We start from the raw sequence: 18190 nt of genomic DNA, 5'->3' as shown, positions 1-18190 counted from the left end.
ATGATAGTATTATATTTAGTAAGGTATTACTTAAAAAGCAAAACAAGCAAACCACTAATCAGCGAGGCTGATGTGACTCTTTCTTTGTTTTAATGACAACTAAGCAAAGTCCCACAAAAAGTAAAGCAGAAATTTGGCCAGAAGAACTGTAAACTTATAGGAGTTGGCATTCTTTGGTCCCTTGTCTACATAAAAAGCCAATTTCATAAATATTAATAAACTTCTGAAAAATACATGCAGCCTATCTAGAAGTAGCAGAGATTCAAATAGTAAACTGCCATATGTGCTGAGCATTTCCCCCAATTTTAATTTTAATTCAAGAGCTTGTGCAGACCTTAGTGATAGTTTACACTGCAGTGAGTTTTTAGAATTCAAGTTTGTTTGAATTCAATTGAATTTATTTTGTTTAGAATTCAAGACAAAGTTGCAGTCTGTGTTTGGTGTGCTGATAGACTGGCGCCATTGAGGGACAACATGCCTGTGTGATTTTTAACAGGCTTAATCCACTCACTTTCAAAACTTTGATTTGTATTGGTTGTTCACTGAAGGTCATATCTGATCAAAACCTTTGTTCATGCAATTCTTAAAATATTGCCTTTTTTCCCCCAGAGATGGCTTTTAAAGCAGTTGAAGAAGCTTTTTGATTTGCTCAGCTTATTAGAATTTAGATTAATTAATTTTGTAATCAGATTTCAAGCATCATGTTCCAGGCCAGGGATTTCTCTTAGTTTGTTTCTAATGTCACTCCCAGGGCAAATTCTGCTAAACTGCATTTTCATGCTTTGCTGAGAAATGATTGCAGGTTTTGATTTCCATTACAGAATCATTAATATTGTTAATGAGAGTTCTCATGGATAAGCACACTTAAGGAGGATCATCCCTGGGAATTGGGAGTATTATAGTTTGAGCATTTGTTAATTAGATAGAATTGGCATTTGTAAGACTGTCAGATTTGAGGTGGATTTATAGGTTTGTTTTTGTTTTAAGAGTGACTCTGGTTGTAGTGACATGGGTTGTGGAATTGAAATTGGATGTACTGTTGGTTCTTGTCAGGAGTGGGGTTAATGTTCTGATTTTTTCTTAGTTGCTGTATATATAAACCAGCCTATTCCTCCATATTGAATTCTGTCCAAATTCTATTCTGTAGTATTCACTTAAGCCTTTTGCCTTCTTTTAAGGAAACTGAGAGAAAAGTCCTATTGCATCAAGTGGTAACAATATATAGTCTAAAATTTCAGACATATGAATATTGTAAAGTCAGCTCTGATGTCCTCTTGCAGATGACTGAGAAGCAATTCATCAAAGCTCTTTTGTACTCCCCTCTGGTGGTTAGTGACTGAATATGAATTTATTTTTATCCTGACCACCTGAAAAGCTTCAAGATTGCATATCCAGCCAAGTGAAAAATGTTTTTGAAATCCTTATTTCACTGTATTTTTTGAACAATAATATTTACAAGTCTTTGGAATTACCATACATGCTAAAGATTCTTTAGTGGTGCCCTGTGGAAGATTTCTCTACTTGTCTTGCTACATAAAAAGCAAATGGTTTGTAAAAGTTAAAATTACCAAATTGCCTCAGCGTCGAGAATGGATGGGAAATTTGCTGATTAAAGATTTTTCTGTGAATGGGAGAAGTTAGAGCAGAGATGGAGCTTTTACAGCACTGAAGATATAATAGAAACACTTAAGCTGTATTCCCTAAATGCGCTTTGCACCACTTGAAGAAAAAAGTGAAAATACTTTCTAGGAGCCAAAATACTCGATTGAAACTAATGATACTGATCAATATCTTACTGATGCTTAGTGGATCTAGCTGATTGTGAGATTAAAACAAATTAACTCTTACTTAGATTGTTTTATTGCTTCTCTTTGATAAATGAGTTACCATAATTTTTCTCTCTGCTGTCTTGAGAACCACTAGAACTAGAAGCCAGTCAATTTATGAACTTTGCAAGTGCTGGCTTTCAGACAGCATGCAGTATTACGCTGTCCTAATATGTAAATAGGCCACTATAGTCAACGCTTGCAAAAGCAGAAAGTTGGCACAGCAACCAATGATACCTTAAGGACTGGTTCTAGACCTGTGACTTGGTAGGAGAGTTATCGTTATCTTTTTTTTTTTTTTTTTTTTTTTTTTGTAACATCTCCTTAGTTAAATTCTTCTTTGGGTTTGTGTTTTCTGGAGGGTAGACTACTGAAGTTTACATGCATTTGTATTCATTATTGTTGCATAGGAATTAGAGATTAAGCTGTTAGTGTTCTCATAGGCAAAATCAGGAAAGATTTAGTGTTAAACTTGCAGAAGCAGGAGCAATTTCAACTAGAATAATGAGAAAAGGATGGTGTTTTGTAATTACTGATTAAAGGTCAAATTATATAGTAATGTGAATGGGGGGGAAACACAAGTACTCTGTGTAGTTGTGTGCATTTAGTGTCGATTGTGTTTTGTGACATAAGTGCTGATGCAGAACCAGAAGAAATGAAGGTTTTGGTAGTCAGAGCTTCTGCCCACCCCCAGGCATGTGTAACTGGCTCAGTATCTGTTCCATTTTATTGCTGAGTAGAAACAACAGGGAGAAAGCTGAGTCACGTTAATAGACCAGCTGTCCCTTCATCTCTTCCCTTCCCTTGCCATGCCCGCAGCTTTGAGTGATGGAGAGCTAGATGTGGCGGCCACTCCTCCACACCCCCCCTCAGTGTGTGAGGGGTGAAGGGAAATTTTTGCTCCCTATCTTCCTGTCCCCTTTTGCATGGCTTTTGTACTAGAGAAATGTTATTTTGAGTCTTCATTTTTAATATTGTCAAAGTAATCCAGTTATGTGTGGTGCCCATCTCTAATAAGTTTTCTAATTTACATACATACCCGACTATTCCATCTATTTTAAACTACAAGTGGGGTACATGGAGTTTTTTTTAAGTGCCCTTTATGCCTTTAGGAAACATTCATTCAGGATTTAATCTGTTAATTAGTGTTAAACAGTTACATAGACCTTTTTGTATATCTGACTGATCTTAAGAGCATTTTCCTAGATGCTTTCTATTTCAGTTTGAAGTTATAAACAACACATACAGAAAAAATGCTCACCCAATAATTCAGGGTATCTTGAGTGAGAAACGTGAGAAAAATGGAAAAATAATTTTAGTGAATAAGATTTCATGTTACTTTGACCAATGCACACTTAGAGTGTGAATGATCCTGTAGGAAGTTAGAGACATTCTGAAAATCAGAGCAAGCCTGTTGGCTAAATATCTGTGTTACATGACATGTTCAGCAGTCAGATGATCAGACAGATTGCAAGCCTTTCATTGAACATTTCTGTGAAAGTCAGTGTAAAATGTACAGAAATAACGTCACGTATGCAGATCCAATTTGAAATTTAAAGTTAACCAAAAAATAAATGTGCCACTGTGTGCTATATTGTACTGTTAGTCACTATCCCTATAATCTTTTTACATATTTCTTTTTGAGATACTGTTACTGTTTTTTTGGTGTGATACCTTTTTTTACTTTGTGAAGCATGTGATTTAGTAGAAAGGACGCTTGAGAACTGGTAGTCCACAAAAGCAAAATAGGTTCAGTCTTCTTTTTCCTTGAGGTAGGCTTTAATAACTAAGGTGTTAGAACTTGTAAATGCCAGGTGATCAGATTGCGGGAGGAGAGCTCCATTACCACAAGAGTCTCAAAAAGTTTCTTTAAAATCAGCTAAGGCTATCTTAAAATTAATCTGCCACTTCTGGTGTAGCCACTGTTAAGAAAGCAGAAAAAGTGTAAAATGATAATGGTTACTCAGTTCAGCACCTAAATCTGCCCACTGTGTTCTGGGTGAATCCCAAGCAAGAGAGTGGCATTGCTGGAGGCCTTGCTAAAAGGGAATTAATACAGTCTAGTTTTGTGTTTGGTAAGACATGAAGGCTTTGGAAAGTTTTCCAAGGAATATGTGGAGTCTACCCAGACTTACGATGAAGTGCTTGCATGCCACATCCAGCATTTACGTTTATAAGTGAGGCCACAGTAATTAACAGATTTATTTACTCCCAAGCAAGCCTCCTGGCTGAAGTAGAGAGGTGTAAAAGGTATAATGTGAATTACAAAAACAGAATCCAGGTAACTGGGTGCTCAAGGCTGTGTGTCCATTTTTAAGAGCAATTTTATGTACATTAACAATCAGGAACTATGCAGTTAACCACAGCACAAATCCAGTGACTACACAGGATTATTATTTTTTTAATAATAAAACCGCCATCAAACAAAATATAAATACGGAGGTTAAGAGACTGGAAATGTAAAATTACAGTATCTGTAACATTAACACCTTGGCTTAGTTTTTGATGTTGCTCAAAAAAAAAAAAAAAAAGGAAATTATGAAGCCACCAGTCTGCTTTCAAGAAAACTTTTATAGACTGTATGTAATGCGTGTATATTTTCAAATTGCTGTGTCCCTCCTTTTTATCCCAGTTTTGAAGTCTTTGACACTGTATAAAACCATTTTGCACACTGACATCTGGTGGTAGTTCTGAAATGCTGTGTTGCTTGAAATGCTGTATATGGGTATTTTTCAGGTCTAAGCATTAGATACTAACCCCCTCCAGCCCTTCTGAAGTGATCTTATTGACATCTTAAAATTTCAAATGATCGCCATCAGACCTTTATGCAGCTTCCTACAAGGCAAAGAAAGTAATGAATAAATGAGTAATTCCTTGATATTTAACTAGTTTTGCTCAGCTGGTATAATGCATTTAAAGAGGTGTCCGGAGTATGTGAAGGAAACGATACTTAGAGTTAATTCCTTTGCTGAAGAATTCCTGTAAAAACACAGTGACATAATTTTATCAAGGTCTTACTTTAATGATGGTATATATATGTTTTGTGGTATCAATGAGCTCAGGAGAAGGGCTACATCACACATAGTCATGTTATGTGTCTGTATCCAGAGTCCAAAACTAGCTGTCATGGTGATAGTTTGGTTCATCTCGGCTCCAGTCCCGATTAGGACCAGTGTGTGTCAGATTAACAAACAGTAAGAGCCATGACAAAGCCCTTCAAGATTTCCACAGAATTGGTTGCAAGGGCTTGCTCTGTCCCTTGCCCTGACATGTGTTGGGTTATGTTAAGTTCTGTTTCGGAAATGTCTCAAATCAAACAACCTGTAAGAGCGATGGGACCGGGAAAATGAAAATGCAAACTTTTATTGTACCATGGCTCCATGAATCAATTTAATATTCATCCCCCGTTATATAGGTTACACCCTGTCATGTACCCTTTTGACACATGCATATTATGACTGTACCTGTAGAGTAAGATGCTTATAAAAATAGATCTGTATTTCCTTCACAGTGGATAAAAACTTGAGTCCCTCATTCTTTATTTAGTTCTGGCTCAGACAAGCTCCTGTAGACTTAGCAGACAGATTTGTATTACATTTGTAAATTGTGTAGCAGCTCCTTAAATGGTAATCCACTTTATGTGTGTAAAATTGAGCTAAGCACTGCTTTGCATTGCCAGAGTAATGGCAGCCGTTGGTTGGTCTTAATGCTACAAAGGTTAGCCTCTTCTCTTTTCTGTGAAATTTGTGTGTGAACCCAAATAAGTACATTAAGAAAATGCACTTAAATAATTCATTTGGGCACATAGATACGAATATTTCACATTTAAGTAGCTGTTCATTAATATGCATAATGGTAAACAGTTCAAGAGTTTGACATCTAAATCAGATAGTTTAATATGGTATAAAATTCACTGTAATCAGTGTGGAGTAAAGAGGGTCAATCGAGTCCCAATAGACTGAATTACTCATTATATTTAATCTTTTAGGCAAAATAGCTTTTATGAATAGTGCTAATTGATCTGATAAATCTCAAAGGATGTTGGAAAGGAAATTAAGTAATATATTGTTTTAATATCTGTAATGCGTAATTGCTGAAAACTGTTGTAGTAATTTTAATTTTTGTGGCTTTAGGTTAACCTCAGTGTGTCTGGGTATATTAACAGAGATTGTAGAATCAATGTCAGTTATTTTGAATTTTTATTCGTTTCTATTTATTTAAGCTTGTTGCTTACTCTGTTTTTACACACTTCTGCATATTTGTCAGTCATTTTCTGTTTATCTTTTTTCCTGTTAAATAGGTATTATTGAGACTGCAGACCACCTGGATCGTGAGACTACTTCACACTACTGGTTAACTGTTTATGCAACTGACCAAGGTGTTGTGCCTTTATCATCTTTTATTGAAATCTACATAGAAGTTGGAGATGTTAATGATAATGCTCCTCAGACCACAGAACCAGTTTATTACCCAGAGGTCATGGAAAACTCACCTAAAGATGTATCCGTCATTCAGATTGAGGCATTTGATCCAGATTCTAGTTCAAGTGAAAAATTAACCTACAAGATTACAAGTGGAAATCCACAGGGATTCTTTGCAATAAACACCAAAACTGGTAAGTACAATGCACTGTTTTATTTTACATATAATGAATGAATCAACATATCTGTGTAAATACATAAACCAGGCAAAATCAAGATCTTTGGTTTTAACATTATAACCATGCTTTCACGATAGAGTTAACCTGGTATCTTGGGCTATGTCAATATTAGTAAGTTATACAAACGAGTAGAGAGGATTTGAGAGTGAAGCAGTTGGTTTAGAGTACTTGACATCCACATCATGCACATTTTGGGAAGGTTTTCTTCAGAGTAGCTCCACTCTAGACTGGTCAATGCCCATTCGTTTTTGTAGTGCAGTAAATATACAGTAAAACCCCATGTTAGCTTAGTTTCATCCAAGATGTTTTTAACAGTCGCAGTCTTCCAATTTTCATGCAAAGGTTTTTTGTCAGACTTTTTTTTTTCCTTCTGGGTAGTGTTAGTTTAAGCAGTGCAAGCCATTTTATTAATTGGCAAGCTCACTTGTCTTGCAGTCAAAAGGGACTATCTTTGTAGGTAACTGTTGCTGTTGTAAGAAACACAAAATCTGGAAGATGATTTGCTGGTGTGGTTATGTAACAAAAAGAAAGTCCGAGTTCAGTGGTTGTTTGGAAAGCTTCGGAAAAAACATGCTAAAGTTTTAACAGGAAAGTACAAATACAAGAAGTAAGTGACCTTTTAGTAACTGTAAATTTCAAATACTGAAATGTGTGTAAGACAAAGAGACAGGAAACAAATAAAATAATCCATTTTAAGTGAAGCTACACAGCGATTTTGAAGGCAATGTAAAGGTTGCCTAATGTCCCATGCTTCTGAATGAGCATAGAGAAAATAGTACATATACTGGATGTTTGTTCCACAGATCTTCCATAATGGTAAGAAAGGGTTTGATTTTGATTAAATAATATTATATTGGGCTGGGCAGAGCTTAGCTTTTCTTATGTTGCATGTAGTTACTATATCACGGTACAAATTATAGGAGATGCTTCTGATTCACTCAGCCAGAAATTTCTTCTCAGAATCCAGAGTATTTTAGACTAGAGGTACTGTAGAGCTGGAGGGGAGTGACTTTTATCTGTAACAAACCCAGTAAGTGGAAGGGAGCAATAGAAACCTTATTTATTTAGCTCTTGCTCATTTGTGGAGGGAATTTCAAGGGATTTAAAGGAGCAAAAATTGGGCAAAAAATATATTTTGAAGGCTGGGTAGATGGTTTGGCCTTCATTCTGTTTCGTAGTTGTTTCAGCTCAGAGTATGAAAGAATTGTGTGCAGTATCAGCTGTAACTGCAGTGTCAGCAAAGCTGAATGCAAACACAGGTATGTTATTTAAGTTATTTCTGACAATATCTTCTTTGTCAGCATGTGCTGCATCTGCTGATGAAGACTTTGCCAAGAGGGACATATGAAATAGCTATAGCAACAGAAGATCTTTAGCATAAAGCCTGTATCTAAATACTATATTTACAGAAGCTTTGGGTTTAGAACAAAGACAGCCTAAGAAGTAAACCAAGAAAAATTCAACAGCAAAGTCTTCTAAAGTGAATGCAGGAACTATGTGTGTGTGCTTAGTTTCTATTTGTCTTTCTCTGCTTACACATGATGCAAAAGGAAAAATTTTATGCTCTTCCATCTAATTTCTCATCCTTTCTGGTTTTGAAAATGGTTTGCCTGCTACGTTGGTATTTTTTTGTCTTCTCAATCAGTGATACTGATAAAAGTGGGAGTAAAATTGCGTTTGAGTTGGGTGGAAAGAACTGAGTGACTGCAGTGCTTAAATGGCAAGTGAACATGAACTCTACCTACATTCATTTAGTGTTTACTGTATAAGGGACCAACAATTTTTGGTTGCTGTTTCCATATTTTTTCTGTAGCTCACTTTCTCTTTGTCTGTCTTCTGGTCCTTCCTCTGCCTTCTGTGTCACTATGCAGCATTTTCCTAACTTTGTTTTAAAACAGACACTTGCATGCCTCCCTCATCTAAGTTTTAAGATGAAGAAACATCTTTATTCCTGTTTAATGGATAGAAAAATTAGGGCATCAGGAGATTGTAACTTGTCTTCAGAGTTTGTAGTTTTCCACATCAGTAGTTTACTGCCAATCTCATTTCTGTTAGAAAAGGAGCTTGAGGGAGCTCAACACACTAGATGGTGAAGTGATAAAGAACACTTAATAGAAAGCTAATAAAGATTTTCTGTCAAGAGAATTTCTTACCTGCCTTTATTGTAGCATGAATACTGTAGAAGCAAACAATGCAGTCTGGAGTCCTTAGCTCTGTGTTAAAGGAAGAGAAACAAACAAACACAACAACAACCAAATGGAAATAATTATATTTCAGAATACAGGCACTAAGAAGAAAAGGATCTCTCTCTAATTTATGTTCAACAGCAGAAATATTTGTTTTAAATATAGTTAAAACTCACAGGAAAAGGTGAATTTGTTGATGTCTAATACTGTTAAAATTGTAATGCTAGATAGACATAAAAAACATAGAGGAGGGGAAGAGATAGGCAAAGGAGAGGAAAAGGAAAAACTCCTTGGCTGGTTTCTGTTGCGTTCCCAGAGTGTGCTCAAATGAGTTCAATGGATATTAAATAGCTAGATCGTGTGTAATGTCTTCCTTATATAGAACACTGGGTTTCATGCAACCTAAGGGGCTGTCTTGTTTCTGCTATACATATTTGGTTTGAAACTGTCAATCTGCAGTAGGCACTAATGTAGTGATCAAGATGAGTTTTGACTGAGGTTATTAAGTTCATAACTTCCCAAGTCTCTCTTCTGTCTATTAGAAATCAAATATGTTTAACCTGAATAGATCTTATTTGGGGTGAAAGCACTTTCACTAGGATTGGGATGCAAAGGAGTTGAAAAATCACTTTAAAATACATTAGTTATTGTTGTAGGTATAACACAGTGTATATTATCTCCATCAGTTAATTAAAATAGGGCTTAGCTGAAGAGTACATTTGACTAGAATTAGTGAGATCAAAGCCTGTCTTGTTTGCCTGTGCAGGCATGTTACCCTTGTTGAACCTTGTCAGTGAAGCTATGGCACTGTAAAGTATTTGTCAAAGGAAGAGAAACCTTCACAGAGCCACAGGTTTCCCTTCTAGCCCAGGGGGAGATAGGTCTGGGATACGAATCAGGTCTTTAGCTGTCCCCTGTTGTAACATTGAAAAGTGACAGAGTAAGAGTTAAGTGTGTGTTACCCTTGCTACTTTGGGCTGCTGTGCAGCCCCCCAGGTGAGTTGAGGACTCTAGTGGCATTTAGTCGGAGTCAGAGAAAGGCTAGTGTTGGGATTCTTCGGGTATGCGGTGAGTGTTAAAAATATGTTTCGGCTGAGAGTATGTTATTGTCTCCTCTTCAGGTCAAGGATCCATCTTTTTCTGTCTCTCTATAGAATTTAGCACTATGGTATTGTGGTCCATGGCTGGAACTCCCACATAGCAGTACAGATTATAAACAGCAATAACCTACATTTAGCCTGTGTAAACTACTACTTTCTGTTCTCTGGAAGTAGCTATTTTATTTCTAGAATCTTACAGGCTCCAAACTAAGATGTCCATGTTTTTGTGAAATAATCCTGAATTTTTAGGTGGTGAAACTGACTGACATGGACCTATGTAGGATATAGTTCATCTCTCACAGAAAGAAGAGATTTCTCTTCATTACAAGAACTACTGATTGACTGATCTGTTTCTTGAAAATGCTACTAGCTGAAGTAGTATCTGTGTGCTTCTTACAGTGATCAGTTTCTGAGTTTCCCCTTCAGTAAATCTTCGTTGGCACTCTTATTTTTAGAAATTATAAAATAACTTGGTTTAAAAAACATTGCTAAGTTTTTATTTGCATGCAGAAATGCAATTTCACTTTTTTTGAGCAAGATATATAACATAGTACATCACAGGACATTTTGTAATCTTTTCAGATATACCTGACCTTTCATTAAAGGAAATTAAATACAATTTTCTTTAGTTTTGGAGTTTCCATGTAACAAAAAAACCCGCTGTATGTATGAGCTGGCCATGTGGAATAAAAATAGTTATCATAATGTTATTTGCATGAAAGAATTAGAGCAAAGACTAACTGTACAACTTTCATGCTCAACCTGAACACAACTGTAAACACATGTAAGTTATTGTAACTATTTTATATCTGCTTAACTTCTTGCAAAATAGCTTGTAATTAAATACAGAAGTAATTGACAAAACGGTTGAGTTCCAAGGCATTTTAATATGCTTAGATGGAAGGAGTTGGAGTTGGTGGAATTTGATAGCTATTCAGAACACATGTCCTGGGACTCTGTGGTTAATCTCACCACTTAACCCTAAAGTTATTGCACTGAGAATCAGAAAAGATTTGCGCTTTTAGCAACACTCATGTAAAGCAAAGGATTATATAACAGTAAATAAGTGCTAGGTTTTGTGCTCTGAAGCTCACAATGTGCAATGTTTTTTCTGGTTTGTATAACAGAAAGTAATTTAGTAATATTTCACTGTTTCTTGTGGGTGTGGTTTATTTGCTTGAGAGTTATTTGAGTATTTTTCTTTTTAGTTCTCATAATTACCTTGTAACACAAGGTCAAAGACTTTGAAACTTAATTATCAAAGTACTCCCAGTTGCTAGTTTCCCTATTTCATTGGGTACATTTGGATAAGTTTTGTGTGAAAAAGCAATGAGATGGGCAAAAAATGGATGCTTTAAGGAACAAGTAACAAGGTGTTTCACTTAAAAGTCAGTGATTCAACAACAGTCTAGTTGTAGGACTGAAAAGTTTTACCTATCAATGATGTAAACTCCGTGGTAGTATTTACAAAATACAATTGAATATTGTATTGTTTGAGTTAAATTACTTAATATTTTTATTTTCACATGAAGACAGTCAGACTGAGTAGACAAATTTGGCTTCTTTCATATTATAATATCTTAATTTGCTTTATTGCTTTTGAGGAGGAATATTGGAAGCGTGACAGTCAATAGCAAGATTGCAGTAATTTTCAGAGAAAGTGGAACAGTTACTTAGTATGGCATCTACTAATAATAGCTGATATTACCATTGTATACAAGTGTACATTTCTGAGCTGTTTATAAATTATGATTATATAATTTCTAATCTGTATTGGATTAATCATTTAGAAATGTATCCGTTATCACCAATTCAAGAGGGCATTATTGTGTTCATTTTACTAAGAGCTTTCAACTGGAACATGTAATTTCTTTCTGTCTGAGATAAGAGAGTGGGACATGCATTAAATATGAGCTTTCTGTTGTACCTAGTAAGAATTTTAAGAGTAGTATGCAAACTAACTCTCCAATTTAAAATTTATACTTCCAGTTCCCCAGAGTGATGTTGTCAACAAAATTCTTTTTCTATCATTGGTTCCTATGTTTTGAAGTTTTCTTCTATTTTTATTCTTTAAATTATGGGATTGCAAACTTCATGTGAAATTAAAAGAAAGGTATTCACCTTTAAGTGACCAGTAATAATGGCTCAAGAAGTCATATGTAAAATATGGAAATTTAAGAACTAAGGAGAACATCCTTAACTGCTGCAGAACTAGAGCCATTAAACTGAACTCTCTGTAAACAAAAGGAGCTCACTGAATTCCCCTAGGCTCTGTATCGGTTTCCATATGGACAGAATAGTTTTGCCATGCCACGATTTTACTATGTGGCTGCTATTCAGCGATACAGCCTTTGTATAATTATTATCTCAAAAATTGCTGAGTTAAGGTGCCTAAAAGAAGCTTTTACTACATTGTAAGTAGCAGTATGTGCATTAGAATGGCAAAAACTGCATTTGCATAGTGAAATGAGTTCCAGTTCTCCTTAGTATTATTGAGCAAGAAATTGGGACTCCTAACCAGGTATCTATATAGGGTGAGAGAAGACCCTTGTAATTCTTTTTGATTACCTTGCCCATGTATTCAGGCAAGAAATAATTTCTGATCTTTTTTGCCAAATTCATATGTTTATTTCCACTCCCCCAGGGCTTCTGTTACATTTACTGTACTGACTAGATTTGGCTTGGGAAAGAATCAGGGTTGGGTAGCAAGTAACACTTTTTCCAGAAATCATACCTTACTTCAGAAATTTAAAACAATAATAGCAAATGAGGCAGGGATTTACTTGATGGTGCTCCATATAAAAATTTTGAGTCAAATTTGCAGAAATTATGATTGCAAAAGTATAACTTTCTATGTCTTTAATGCAACTTGATAGGAAAATGATGCGTACTTCCAGAAACTAGGCTTGGGTTCATAACCTAGACAGGAGAATGACAAAATTAATTTTGAGTGTTAATTTCCTCATACTTCAATTTTTCAGGTATAAAATAAGAATAATTGCATGACCTAATTGCCTGGGAGTGTTGTGAAGATATATTCATTCATATTTATGAAGCACTTGGGTATTATCATGAGACTGCCACAGACATTCCTTTGAGGAAATTAGTAATCCTGTGGTGTAGGAGTTAGGCCACTTAGGTAAGGCCTTTCTTACATAGGGAATTCCAGCAGAAGCATTGAGTAATTACCCATTTCAGAACATACTGTATCCTGTGCTCCTATTAAGGCCTGTGTCTGTGCATCTTAATGCACATATGCAAGACAGTCAAGATAATGTGTCAGTCTTGACTCTGGCATTTACTTCCTAGTTTGAGTGACTAAATCTGAAGATAAGTGTTTGTCTAGGATTTAATATTATTTGACGTAACTTTTGCTCTTATTTTCTTTTTTTCTATGCCCTTTTTTACTACCTCAAGTTTTTGAAAGTACTTACACTAAATTGATCTTGTGGCAATTTAGGATTGTGATGGTTTTTGTTTCATAGATCATACCACACTTCAATAAATGCATTACAAAGTTAACAACACCTTCAAATTAAGTGCTGATTAGAAGACATTTTTATATATGCAATCCCAAAATGGAAGGCTATTTTAATATAAAAAGTTTGTTCTATTGAACAGCAGGATTTAGATTTTGATAACACAGTCTGTGGCTCTTACTGTCCCTTAGCCTCTAGTAGTCATTAGAGCTTTAAGAAGTTAAAAAATGCTAATAGCTCATGGGCAAATCACCCACCTTCACATGATTTTATCATTTTACACTGTTTGTAACCTTTAAAACAGTGTCTCTGTGTGCGTGTCTCTCTCTCTGATTTGGAGACAGACTGAAGTGAAATAGGAAATGGGTACAGCTGCAAACAACTTCCACGGGTTTCCGATAACACTGGAGAATTACTTAGTGAGGAAATGAAGGGCCAGTGACCGCACAGTAGTATTGGCTTCATTTTAACAAAGGAAATCTTTGTTGTTTAACCACTTGTGGGTTTTAATCCCAGTTGACCTAATATTTTAGAACTTGAATAAAACCAGTTTTACTACATTGCACACTAATGTGATTTAAAGTTAAATAAAGGCCCAAACACTGAAATTGTTCTTGTTACTTCTGTAGCTGGCAAACAATGCCAGGCTCAACTATTGTTCATTCATGTCACACAGCTTGAAGCATATGTAGCAGCCTACATGTGCCCAACAGTTTACCTGTCACGGGCAGAGAAATTAGTGTTTGATTACACTGTCTCTAGAACAGGTTTTTTTTTTAACTTTACCCTTACTGAAAATGTGAGCAGAATTAACCCAAATGTATGCTAAACTCCTGCAACCAGAGAGGGTTACATGAGTAGACAGAAGTTTGTATGGACATATGTTTGGAAAGACAGTTTAATTCTGCAAAAAGCTACTTTGATTTTCCTTTTAAAATATTGTTTAAAGCACTTAAAGTGCTATTAGACTAGTGGTTTCCAACCTGTTTTTTTCTGGAACTGGGAAGACAAGTTTATATCTGAAATTTCTAATAACGTTTTCACATCCACTCACCCTACAATATTTAGGGATTTAGCACTTGAAAAGATAGATAAATTGCCATGATGTAGGCAGCTATTGTAAAAATTATTTGCAAGCATTTATGTAGAGATGACTTCTTTTAAATTTTAGGTGGTGGTGTTGGGGCCCTTTATTTTAATTTATTTTAGTTATTCTCTTGCTTCTCTTCAGAAAAATAGAAATTGTAGGACCTGGGAAATAAACGGGAAGCACAGCAGTCCTTCCCTTCTTTTTCTGTCCCTGGAACTACATAAAAACTTCAGATCATGCTCTGCATGATCTATGTTGTAAAGGAAGTGTTTAAAAGAGAGTGACATTTTCTTTCATTTTCCCCATACTCTGACACAAAAATAGTGATGGAGACAGACTCCCTGTACATGGTATGTTTTTTTGAGCTGGAGTATATAACGTGTGAAATTATAGTTCTAGCCAGGGAAGAGGTGGTGATCAGATACTGTTAGGAGCCACTTGCATAATACCACCTTCACATAAGTTTTTAAAGACGTCAGTCTTTCCTCAGTAGGCTCTCTGAGTAGTGTAACTTAATGGAGTTTGTGTATATAACAACTCTATAACATTAGTATTAATTAGCTCCTATTAAGAGGAGATTACTCAGAATTAGTGCCCTGATTCACATGTAGGTTGGCTTGATTTTTGAGTGATGAAAATAAAAAATCAATCCCAGGAAAAATGTAATTCTATATGCAGTAATATAATTTTTCTACCTGGAAAGTACACAGTGGAGTCACAATCAAAGGCTAAGTAGGAGTCGGCTATAAAATTCTTCGGCTTTTCTGAAAGCTGAGACAAGACCTTTGGCAGCATTGTGTGATCATCTCTGTCATGAGTGTTGCATGGAGGTCATCACATATCGTTCAGTTACAAAAGCCATTCACTCTAAATCTGTAGATAAGGCTGCAATGCGTTCCAGACTTGTTCTAGTAGTAGTCTGCCTTGTAAATACAGGAAATAACGTGTAAGTAAAACAAAAAGGGGCGGGGGGGGGGGGAACAACCAAACAAAAACAAAAAAACCCAAACCACCAAGTCAGCAATATTGTAAAAAACTCCAAGTTCTCACTTGGAAACTACTCTTTCGGGGTTTAGATGTATAGGGAATTACGGGGCATCAAAAGATAGCCTGTAATGATGTTGGAAATGTCCTAATATTCTCAGTGTCATTTGAATAACTTTCTCTGTACTTTTTTAAACAAATACGTCGTCTATAATCTATTCTTAACATCAAAGGAGAAACGCATCTAACAGCTATACTGTTGCCCTAACTTTCCTTTCATATGAAAGATTTAAATGAGCAGCTGAATAAAATTCCAAGGTTACTTGTAGCCTTAAGGCTGCCCAGAACCCTGAAATATCTCAAAGTGCTAATCTGTACCTCGTTTATCCATATACAAAGAACACTTGGAATAAGGCAATAGCTCCAATTTAAAATAAATAAATAAATAAATAAAGAGTTGGTTTTATTCATAGTGTTAGATCAAATGATGTTTTTTCTGATGTGCTACTCTTGGTTCTTACCTCAGTTCCTTCAAGATAAAAACTTCTACATCCAGTGTCAGTGCTGTGATAAATGAAAAAGCCTCTGCCAGATCAGGTTTTTAATTCATCTTTTTTCTAGTCTTTCAAAAACTTTCTGTACTTCAACAATGGAAATATAGGGCTGTTTGTTGGCTTCTTAAGGAGACACATTCTTGGACTTGTCTACATTTTCAGATTTAGGAGACTGTATTTTCAAATTGGATGGCCAGTTCTGAAGTTGGCAAAGCAACACCAACCATCTCTTGCAAATGATGAGCTTTCTCAAGGAAATCCTCATTGTTTGAATTAATAAAAAGCAAATAATGAAATAAATAAACCATGGACACATACAAAACCAAACAAACAAAACCAGCGATGAACATTAGGAAGGTGAATTTCCCCCTTCCATAAGTTGTATCTTTAAAATTTGGAGGGAATGGATTTTGTCTATAACAGTTAGCTAGTTTCATATCCATTCTCTACAAATTAGTTAAATATTAATTTTCACATTTTTATATTTTAAAATGTAATGTTAATTAAATAAAACATTGTGACTTTCTCAGATGAGTTTGTCTTTAATGAATTAAGAATTTTATCTAGGTTAAAATGAAAATTTTTAATATTAAGCTGTATTTTGTGTGGTCCCCTATTTTTTTATGTATGTTTTTTTGTTTTTCTTTTTTTGTGGCATCGATTACCAGTATGGTGTTGTAATGGAATTATGAGCTACATCTAAGTATGAAAGACTTCTGACTTGTGATGGTGGTCTTTTATGAACTATACACATTTAGGTCCAGTGGGTGGTCTCATTTGTCTTTGTGTAGATGAAGTCTTACATGTGCTATGATAACTGAGATCAAACCCTCCCTTTATGGTTTTATTTCCAACATTGTTATAATAAGAGACGTGATATTTAAAACTAGTACTTTCATTCAGTTTTCTGACATTCTGTAGGGTTATTTGGAAACTGTTTTCCGAAAAGTACTTCCATATTATAATATGCAAAATACTAAGAAATTTTAACTAGACGTTTTCATTTCTTATTTCACTTAGAACATATAACTGTAATTTATCAAAAAGTTTTAAACAGCTCTTCTCATACTTTGCAAAAAAAAAAAATCAAGTAGTATGAAACTTTCTACTTTTTCTCCCTACTATATTTGTAGATTTTCATCAAATGGCAAAAAGAGCTCGGTAATTTCTCATGTTACTTACAGTAATTCTCAACCAATGCTGTCATTAGTTATATACTGTAATTGCAACCAAACCACTGTTTTGTTACTAAAAAAACAAGCTTTAGGAAAAAAGTTGAATTGCATAAGAGCAATTTTGACATCAAGACATTAGCCAATATGGAAACCTGCTCTGATATTTCTCTTTGAAATCATATATTCTTAACTCACTGTGACAGCTTTTTAATTCTCTGTTTTAACGTTTAAGTTGTTTGTGTAGCAAGGTATAGTTGCAATACATATGCAGACTTTAACATTATGGTTGTTGCTGTTTAACTATAACTACAAAACTGCTTATTGATGTACACTTACAGTTGACTCAGTGCAAAAAGTTAAAAATTAAATTTTGTTTAGCTACCTTGCATTTCAGAGACAGTATTTGCCAACTGAAAATAGCTTTACTAACAGAGTAAATCCCAAAGACTATATATGTTCTTTCTTTGTGAATTTGTCGGTATTCCTTAATTCACATGTGTTGCAATAGTTTTATGGGAGATTAATCGTGAAATTGGAAAACTTCTGTGTCAGAGGAAGTGACCTCAAAACTAAACTCAGTCCTTCAATAATTGGTCTTAAATACTTCTCTCAACTGATCATGATTTTTTAAAAACATGTTAACAACATAGTGCTGGCTACTATAAGCTGAAAAATGCATTTTCTTTGTTTGGGGAAGAAAAACCCTCCCAGTTTGGAAAGGAGTATAGGGTTTCTTTATTCAGGCACTATAAATTCAGTAAGATTATGTCAGGTGTGAAAAAATCTTTCAAGATGATGTGAAATTTTGTGGCAGTAATTTTGTACTTAATTATTGAAGATGGTATGTCTCAAAATGAGATATAAAGGCAAGTGATGAAGATCAGATTAAAGGGTTAATTACTGAGGGCATTTGAGCTTTGAACTGGTGTGGCTTTAGTATACCAGATGGTGCTGAAGACAAGTATTTTTTCAAGGTAAGCAAAGAGATAACAAAAATTTATAGTGTTCTGTTGATAGTAAGGTCAAAGCTCATTCTACAGGAAATCTATCATCACTTACTAGTTTCCTTTCAATAAGCATGCTTGTTTTAGTTGTTTTATTTTCCATTCAAAACTATTTTAGCTATGTTTTTATTA

The 18190-nt window shown here is 35.1% G+C and overlaps 1 protein-coding gene across 7 annotated transcripts in view; it reads left to right on the top strand.

The window, feature by feature from the left end:
- The window catches only part of FAT1 (FAT atypical cadherin 1), a 113064-nt gene that overhangs the window by 32141 nt on the left and 62733 nt on the right, over positions 1 to 18190 (top strand). For all 7 annotated transcript variants that reach the window (XR_006167002.1, XM_042807722.1, XM_042807721.1 and 4 more), the window contains exon 3: positions 6127 to 6441. Coding sequence is in view for 6 of the 7 variants with exons in the window: in XM_042807722.1 (XP_042663656.1) it covers positions 6127 to 6441 (315 nt within the window). In the remaining variant the exon portion in view is untranslated. The remainder of the gene's footprint in view (positions 1 to 6126; positions 6442 to 18190) is intronic.

Source organism: Tyto alba, unplaced genomic scaffold (genome assembly GCF_018691265.1).
Source record: "Tyto alba isolate M040663 unplaced genomic scaffold, T.alba_DEE_v4.0 Super-Scaffold_6, whole genome shotgun sequence".
Lineage (NCBI taxonomy): Eukaryota > Metazoa > Chordata > Aves > Strigiformes > Tytonidae > Tyto > Tyto alba.
Note: the sequence above shows the minus strand (reverse complement) of the source record. Positions and strands in the feature narration are given on the sequence as shown.